The sequence below is a fragment of the Elephantulus edwardii genome, unplaced genomic scaffold, assembly GCF_000299155.1.
Source record: "Elephantulus edwardii isolate Elephantulus edwardi_28Jun2011 unplaced genomic scaffold, EleEdw1.0 scaffold00211, whole genome shotgun sequence".
Taxonomy (NCBI): Eukaryota; Metazoa; Chordata; class Mammalia; order Macroscelidea; family Macroscelididae; genus Elephantulus; species Elephantulus edwardii.
Window position 1 is genome coordinate 1,256,604 of NW_006399961.1, and position 9,206 is coordinate 1,265,809.

At 46.4% G+C, this 9,206-nt stretch overlaps 1 protein-coding gene across 1 annotated transcript in view; it reads right to left on the bottom strand.

Annotated features, from left to right (window-relative positions):
• Positions 1-1,465: 1,465 nt before the first annotated feature.
• PWP1 (PWP1 homolog (S. cerevisiae)) overlaps positions 1,466-9,206 on the bottom strand; it is a 26,405-nt gene continuing 18,664 nt past the window's right edge. Inside the window, exons 9-15 of the mRNA XM_006897534.1 lie at positions 8,627-8,723; positions 7,356-7,417; positions 6,513-6,624; positions 4,574-4,664; positions 4,207-4,328; positions 2,470-2,575; positions 1,466-1,575 (exon numbers count right to left, since the gene is read on the bottom strand). Coding sequence (XP_006897596.1) covers positions 1,466-1,575; positions 2,470-2,575; positions 4,207-4,328; positions 4,574-4,664; positions 6,513-6,624; positions 7,356-7,417; positions 8,627-8,723 — 700 coding nt within the window. The remainder of the gene's footprint in view (positions 1,576-2,469; positions 2,576-4,206; positions 4,329-4,573; positions 4,665-6,512; positions 6,625-7,355; positions 7,418-8,626; positions 8,724-9,206) is intronic.

Sequence of the window (9,206 nt, forward strand, 5' to 3'; positions counted from 1 at the left end):
CAGTCACTTGTTTTGTCCCTAGTATGAGCCTACTAAGCCATTCAATTGCTGTTTGTGTCTCACATGTACGATTGAAGACAAGGAGGTACTTCAGCTGCGTCTCAGCACTCCTTTCCCGACTTCTGGCCAAGTCACCTCAGAAGCTCCCCAGGGAAAGCTAACTGGTCATAGCTAAAAACGGAAGTGCAGAATAAGTCATTCTGAACTCAAATCTGGTTGCCTGTACTTTTAGTTTCTTATCTTGAAAAGACAGGGGAAGAGAAAACACTGAACACATCACTTTTACTGGAAAGAACTTCAGGACACAGAGTTGAGAGTTGTCCTGAAAAACGGAGGTATCACTGTAACGGTATGTTTCCACCCCAAATAAACTGGCATTCTGCTTTATGAACCAGATGGTCCCAGTGGATTTGAACACTGGTTTATTTATACTTTAAGGTTGCTTATACTTGGGCATTTTTTAAATAACGTTATCAGCTTCACTTTGGCAGAAGTGAGTGATCAGTATTTCCAAGTGTAACCTAAAGAAAACCTCTGTCGCTATCAGCAACAAAAACAATGCTGCATCTTGTCCCTCCGCTTCCCATGCTGCCCAGGCATCTGTGGCCCTCTTGGTATTAAGAATCTGGCTTAACTTTGTCCACATTTAAAAACAATACAAAGCTCTTACACACGCTGAGGCTGGGGTTTGTCTTCAGAAATCACACTATTCTCACTGACTGTGAAGAGTTAATCTGGACGTGGGACTTTCCTGCATGGGGTCAAGGGCAAAGCCTTTATTTACTCCCCCTGGAACAGGCAACCACCTCAGTCCCAGGCATACAACACACGCTCGGTGTTTACTGAGCGGATTCATGAAGAATTTGCCACTTCTCTTTTTATTTAAAAAAATTTTTTTTATTATTATTTTGTGTGTGGGTACCATCAAATCAGATCTGACTGGTATAGGAGGAGACTGCCCCTCCTTCTCCAGCAGAGCATCTGGTGGATTCAAACCACATACCTCTGGGATCGCATTGCAGCTTATTGCCACTAGGCCACCAGAGCTCCCTGCCACTTCTCTTTTGAGGTAACACTCAATAAATGTCATGCTAGGAAAGGAAGGTCACTTTTCTTTTAATTATCAAACTCCTAAAAGTTTACAAATTTTCTCCTTTTCAAATTCTATAAACTGCTATCTAGATTACCTGCGGCAGATGGCAGAAGGAAATCAGGGTGTAAAAGCCTTTTTATTATCCCTATCCAAAAGAACAGGAGCCCTACACACCATATGTTTTAAAGGCAAACATGCAGATCACCTGATCTGTTCGGCTGCCACTGTCCTTGCTGAGAGCGTACGCCTGGCTGGTAGGAAAATGAACTGTTTCTCACTCACTGCTCGGCTCTGGCTAAACATGGATGAGGTTCAGGCCAGCTTTCAAAACCTCCGAGTTAGGGTACCAAACGGGGAAGTGTGTCATCTTCCTTAAGACTCCATCGGTGTGTCCGAGTCCCTGCTCCCCATGGGGCCGCTGACCGACGAGCTCCTCCCACTGCCCAGAACAAGCCGCTCTCGCCTTCCAAACGCTTCGCTGACTGAAATGCAAGCAATTGAGAAAGGAACAGTCAGAAAGCCAGCAATCTACAGAACACACAGGCCTCCAGATACACACAGGCAATCAGATTCTCTACCGTAGGTTGGAAATTTTGTTCAGGAAAATATACTGAAGCAACACTTAACAAACAGGAAGGTAAGTAACTAATCCAGAAGTCTAAGTGAATGCTGTGGAAGAAGTTAACCCTGTCTGAAGAGAGTCTTTTTTTGGGGAGTACTTGCCTTTCTTTGCCCTGTCCTGCACTCAGTTAATTGTCTTTGCTCACAGATGTCCACTCCCACAGACCAGTGACTCCATCCTCTCTCACTCTCCCGCCATCTCCTGTTTTCTCTCACCCTTCTCCGTATCGTTTCTACCAGGGAACTTTGTGGACTAGAGCCTTTCAGTTGTGCACAAATTAGATGAACCCAAGAAAGAGGAGGATTCTGGGACTGGAGAATAGGAGTACAGCCTATGGGGTTGGAGGACACACCAGACTGCCTCAAAGGGAAAAATAGCAGGTAGGCTTGCACCCAAGGAGGGGAGCCCTTCCGGAAAGGAGGATTGGGGAGAAACCCGTTGAGAAAGTGGGAAGGAGGGGTTGTTCTTTGAGACTGTGCTGTATTTCCTTCTAACTTTCCCATAGAAGTTCTCCATTTTAAAGTTCAAACTTTATTATAAATAGTAAAGTGAAACATGAACTATATTTAAAAGTGTGAAAGCAATTTAGTTATGATCATGAACATTTCCAAATGACGTCAGATGCTACTGCGCAAGCAGGCTACGCCACAGGACAACACGGACCTTCCTCTGCACCGAGGGCAGTCAGGCCTCGGGGGGGCAGCCCTGGGCACCCACTGGGAGAGGGGGAGAAAGGAGAACAGTGGATGCTTACCTGAGGAGACAGTGCTGATATCCCAGACCCGGAGCCCTTCTTTCTGACCTCCAAAGGCGTAAACAAATGGCAAGTCAGGGCAACATGAAGAACAAAAGAGGACACCCTGAGGAGAAAAGAGGACACAGTCGGTGACTCTTGATTTTTCCAGAAAACACCAACACCTGGATCTTTAGATTCTGTTGGATATTAATCCCTTTGGTTTCAGTGTTTACCACAAGCCAGCTCAACAGTACCTCTTCCAACCTACTGGTGGCCCAGTGGTAAGGAGTTGCACCACCAAGGCCACAACCGCACGACGTGGTCTGAATCCACCAAGCTCCTCCGGGGAGGAGGATGGGCAAACTCCACTGGGGCGATCTATGGGCTCCGGAGGGTTGGCTGTGACCTGGACTCGACCGTAAACAACAACAGTGGAGCCGGCTCACGAGGGCAAACAGCACAAGACCAAGCAGAGCAAGTTCAGCCCTCCGGCCTCTCAGTCAGAACATCTGATCTTCATCATAAATTGCTGAGATTTCTTAGTAACTGGATCTGGAAATTTAGTTCTTCTCTTGGACAGAAGGGGTCATAGGAGGTCAAGAGGTCTTTAGTTTTTGTTTATTTAAGAAAACTACTTTTATTCCTATGAACAGGTATGTGACAGCCGAGTGTTGCTGAGTTGTCTGTGACTCAACATCCCTACATGGTCTTCCAGGCCAGAATCTCCGAGGAAGCCGCTGCCACGCTTTCCTCTCACCCAGCTGCCAGGCTGGTCAAATTGCCAGCTCTTTGCTTAATAGTTGAGTGTGTAAAACCACTGCTCCACCAGGGTTCCTGAGACAGTAACATTATAGGAAGTAAGAACAAGAAACCAATATAAAAATTACTCAAGGATAACTAACCACCGTTGGTGTTTCAGGATAAAATCTAGATTTTCATATTTAAGGACTAAGCAAGGGTTCGCTCTAGAAAATGCTTTTACGACCTGTCTTCCCACACATACAGTGCTTAACAGCTGTGCAGTGTTCGTCTTGGAATGTGATCTCATTTATGCACCTGACGCGTCGTGGAGCCCTGGGGGGCTAGTCCACTGTGTGATGCACTAACTGAAATGCTGCACAGCTCTGGTGGTTCGAAACCACCGGTGGCTCCACGGGAGAAAGCTCGGCAGGAAACTCACAGCCTTGGAAACCGACAGACGGTCGCTGTGAGGCAGAACTGACTTGATGCCACTGAGTTTGAATTTTTTTTTAATATATCCTCTGGTGTTCAGCTGCCTAGAACAGAGCCAGGCACACAGCAGGCGCACAACAGCTCTGAGTCAATTCAGGCTATTTCCAATTATTTTGTTACTGCATAATATTAAACTTGAATGTAGTCAAACTATGTAGAGAGATACTTGTCCCCAGTAGTTCGGGTGCCCTAAAGGTTCAAGATTTCCTGGGGTGGTCCTGACCTCGGCACCAAGAACGGTGGTCATTGTCCTTATGGCCTTATCCTTCTTGGATTCAACACTGAGCCAATCACAGTAGCTATGGGAGAAACGGGACAGTCACTGATTCCCCCTGAAACTGCCCTACGTCCTGACACTCGGCTTAAAACTCCCACAGATCTGACTGAGTTCCACGTGAACGTTCCCAATCAGTTCACATTCTTGACTGCAGTGCTGCCTGGAGAAAAGACCGGCAACACAGAACACAGGTCGGAAGCAGAGCGGACGGAGGACAAGGAGGTCTGTCTGGGGCAAATCCTTACCATCTTCATGTCTCGTGAGTGAACCAGACTTGGTCTGTCTCCTAGGATGTCCCAGATTTTCACATACTTGTCTGCCGAGGCTGTCACAAGGCACCCTTTGATTTGACTGCTGAGATCAAGACCTGCAGGGATGGAAACACGAGCTCAAGTGGTCACTCAGAGAATCAGATCTACTTTATTATAAAGTAACCCACAGCCAGTAAGTGGACTCCAACTCACAATAACACTACAGGACAGAGCAGGATGCCCCCTAGGGCTCAAGGGCCTGGAGATTAGAACCTCCCACCTTGTGGTGTATGGCCCAGTGTTTATTCCACCGTGCCACCAGGAACCCTCGCTCAATATGAAGAAATAGATTCTTGCTCACCAGATATTTCATCATTGTGTGCATTCAGCGTAAAAATAGGCTTATCTGAACGAGCATCCAAATTATAAACAAAGCCGTCATCTGTACTGGCCTGGAAAGAGAAGAAGAAGGACTGAGATCACACTACCTGACTAGAAACCTTAGTCCCGGGTAAACAGTCTCAAACAAATACAAACAGGTGATCTAACTGCCTCGCCTCCGGTGCTTATTCAACATTAACAGAACATAAGGAATCGACTTTAAGAGTGTGCTGCCTTGGACTCCTTCAGCTCGCACGGGTATTGTGCTGTCGGTACGGAGCTTGTACTGAGTGGCATGGGTCAGTTAGGGACATTGCAGCATCGAGGTGGGAGTTGCATCCATGTGAGCAGAGGGGTCAGTCCTGAGTGGGTAGAATTCAAAGCGGAAGGATGAGGGCTGAGGCCGTGTGAACACCCTGGTGAGTCGGGGTTCAAGCTGAGGAGGAGCCCAGAGGAGAGGAAGGGAAGCCAAGGAAGCAGCTTTGGAAAGGAGTGCCAGTAGTGTTGAGGACGGCCGAGATTCCCTCAGAGCAGGACTGCAAGACAGGCCCCAGGCTGTTCTCCTTCCAGGCGGGAGAGAAAATGAAGGAAAAAACCAGCAAGGAGTTAAGGTGGGAAAAAGGAGGCTTGAGCCTGTCTTCAGGCCGAGGGCAGGAGTGGGTACAGAGAGAGGCAGAAAGAAAGGACAACTGAGGGCAGTCGTGAAGGAGACGCTGGGGCCCAGGCTCTGAGGCTGAAGGGAAGTGACTCATTCGGCTCACTTCTCTTTTCCCAAAGTATTTGTGCTTTTAGTACTAATGATGACTTGTTAGCAAAGAGGCTCAGGAAGTGTGGGCCTGGCTGCTGAGATCCTAAGCACAGCTTTCAAGCACCCCAGGACTTCACTCCTGGTGACCAGAGGATGGGGTCTGGCTGAGGGAGCCTGGCTGGGAACAGCAGGCTCCCCAACTGAGGACGCAGAGGGCTGGCGTGGGGGTTCGCAGAGTCACTCCTGCAGTAACCCGTCCACGGCGCTGAGGAAAGCGGCTTTAAAACAACAACAAAGCTCTTACTTCTCTACCAAGTAACACTGACTTCAGAAAAATGAAATAAATGGATGTGTCACACATCTGTCACTATTCCTTCCTTTGGGATGGAAGTTGGGGTGCTTTTTTTTCTCTCTTGGAATTGAGATTCCAATGGGATCTTTGAGCTGCTACATGGGAAAACTGTCGTCCATAAGGCCAAAGAACAATTCTAGAAAGACTTTCCTGAGTCAGTGCTATCACTGACAGAAACAGGCTACCATTCTCTTCATCAGAGCATCATCTTATAAGAAGTGAACTATCATCTGGATCTGCTTTAACTATTAAAAAAGACAGAACATGCTTCTTGTTGTTAGGTGCCGTCGAGTCATAGAGGACTCATAGTAACCCTATGAACAGAAGGCGTGAGCACTGTTCATAGAGTTTCCGGAGGCAAGCCATTTCGGAAGTGGATGCCACTTCTGCTTCCGAGCCTGTTTTAACCGGGAAGCTCCACCAAACACTGTCCACCATGGGTAACCATTATCGCATTTGGCACATCAGGATCACAGTGTTTAGCATCACCACAACCACAAACATGCTTAATATGGAAAAAAGAAAACCTAACTAATCAATGGTCGAAAACCTGACACCTAGCAGAATGTATGGAAATGCGCAGACTCGCTTTTCACATGTTCAGCATTGCTGTGGCTGATGGAGCACTTTCGTGTGGAGGACCTACTGTTCTCTTTTTAAACCTTAGTCATCATTCATCCTTTTTCACCCAACCCAAACCACAAACATGTCACATAGTTAATACAGAAAAGGATTTTGGGGACAGTCTCTCTCCAACGGAAGGAAGAAAACGCGTGGTCAGTAAACCAGAAGTCAAACCAGAAGCATGCACCCTCTTACCAAAAAGTGACAGGGCGAGAAGTGGTCCCACGTCACCCTCTCGATCTGCCCGCTGAAGCGCCACATCCGATGGCTCTCGTTTGGACTTCGGCAGTCGTACAAAGCCACCGACCTGGACAGAGTCAGGCAAAGTGGCAGCATTAGGAGCCCAAGCCTCCTGTAGTTTTAAGTTTTTTAAATGAAACTAAGAGTACTGAATATATGATAAACTGCTAAGAAAACAAACAGGTTCATCCTGGAGAGGGTTAAACCAGGCTGCTCCTTAGAGGCAAGGATTCTGGGGCTTCGTCTGACACACTTTGGACATGTTGTAAGGAGAGACAGGTCCTTGGAGAAGGACATCATGCTTGGGAGGGTGGAGGGACAGGGCAGGAGAGGAAGGCCCTCTATGAGGTGGATTGATTCAGTGACTGGGGTAATCGGGATGGGTGTGTTGAATTGACACAGGACAGGGCAGGGTTTAGGGCTGCTGTACACAGGGTTGCTCTGAGTCGCAGGCGACTTGATGGCACATAACAACAGCAACAATGCCATAAAACAGTATTATGAAGCTAGGATTTATGTATTTGTAAAGTCTGTCCTAAAGGCCTAAAATAAAGTAGAGTCAAATCTACGACATAAAAGATGAAACCTCTATTCAAAAAGTCTACAGAAATGTCTTCAATTCCTTTTCCCTGGTAGTGCCTACAGCCAATACATGTCTTAGACACTCTTACCCTCCAGAAGCAACACAGTGTTCTGGGAAAGTGGAAGGACACACTACTGTAATTTTGTAAAGGATGCTGCTAAGGGTAGGTGCTGCCTTAAGTCCCAGGGAGCCTTGTGCACAAGGTGCTTTCTTACTTATCATATGATCCTGAAATCAGCGTCTGTGCTTCGAACGGGTGGAACTGCAGCGTCTGGACCTAAAGGGAGGAAATAGAGAGGAAAAGGCTGTGCCTGTGAGGACTGAACATCACCTCATATCTGGTAAGGGCCAACGTGGCCGTGTTTCCACCTCCTGCCTTTTGAAACTCAGGACGATTTCAAGGAATGCAAATTTCTCCTTCATAAACAAAAGGAAAAGGCCTATTTCTAGATCAACGCTCGTACGTAAAGGACATTTCCTAGCCTGGGTTTGGCCCAACACTTAGAGGAGAACAGGGGCTGCCTGGGCTAAGAGGGCAAGGAGTGGTCACAGCACACGGAAGTCACCGCCTGTCCCAAAGGCCCATGACTCCCATCAGCACATGAAATCCCGGGGGGTGCTGCAGCCAGGGACTCTGCTGTCCTCCTCCCCCTCGTGTGGTAAAGAAAGCATGGCCTCTGAAAAATTTGTTAAAGACGCTAAAAAGGCCAGCATTTCACCTTTTCGTACTGCATTCTACAGTCCTAAGATGGAGATTATACAGGCAGTCCCCAGGTAATGAATGCTCAACACAGACATAAATCACAGTTACACACCAGCCCCTATGACTCTACTGTACCACAAACTCCTGGTTATAAAACGGCTTTATGGTAGCAACAGGGCTCCTTTGCAAAGTACATTAAAAATGTTATTATTACAAAGTACATAAAAATGTTATTAGGAAGCTCTGGTGGCCTAGTGGTAAGAAGCTGGGCTATAATCCCAAAGGCATGTGGTTTGACTCCACCAGGTGCTCTGCAGGAGAAAAATAGGTAATCTCCTCACATGTGATTAACTGATTCTGAAAACCTGCTCAACAGCTATGGGTCGGTTCCAACTAGATGGCACACACCACCACCATCACCATCACCATCACCACCACCACAACCACCACCTTGTCAAAGATGCTCTAGTCTAACTGGCAATGCTTAAGCACAGAAAGGTACACTACACACACTACATACGAAGACAAATATTGGACTAACCAGCATTAGATACAGACTGTACCTAACTGCTCCGCCTCAGGAACACATGGACTTAACGACTTCAGAATGGAGCTCTACTTGTTTAGCACTGCCTGTAGCATTACACAAGGCCGCATAAACATTCAATAAGCAACATGTGAGAGAAAAGCACTCTGTTTAAGCCAGAAAAATCCGTGCTTGGGGCACTTTTAGTCAACTGCCCCAGAGGTTTTAGAAGGCCTTCTCTCCTCTCACTCCCATACCTTGTCTGTGTGTACAGTCAGGCTGGCCGCTGGCTTCCCCAAGGACATGTCCCACAGAATGATAGTGTTGTCAGCTGATGCACTCGCCAGCACGTTTCTGAGGAAGGGCAGAAACATCGGGTAAACGTGTAAAAATCATGAGCCTCACATGTAAGAAATACATGCCATTTACAGTTTATCAGATAGAATACAGTATTTAGGAATACATTTTCAATAAACGAATCTTGAAAACCACAAAATAGTTTTGAGAGAAGCTAAAGAAGTCCTAAATGAGTGCAAAGATAGTTAATATTCATGAACTGAAAAACTTAATATTGCTTGTTAAAATGGAAATTCTGCCATTTAAAAAATGACCTACAAACTTATCAGCCAGTTTCTATCAAATATCCCCCAAACTGAAAAACTGATTCCCCAAGATTATTAAAAATAACCTTGAAAAAAGAACAACAAAGCTGGAAAACTCACAAGTCTCCATTTCAACATTCACTACAAAGCTCTAATCATTAAGACAGTATAGCATTAGCAAAAGGACACTAATTTAACCTATAAATCTGAGAACCTGGATCTTCTTTTTTTTTTT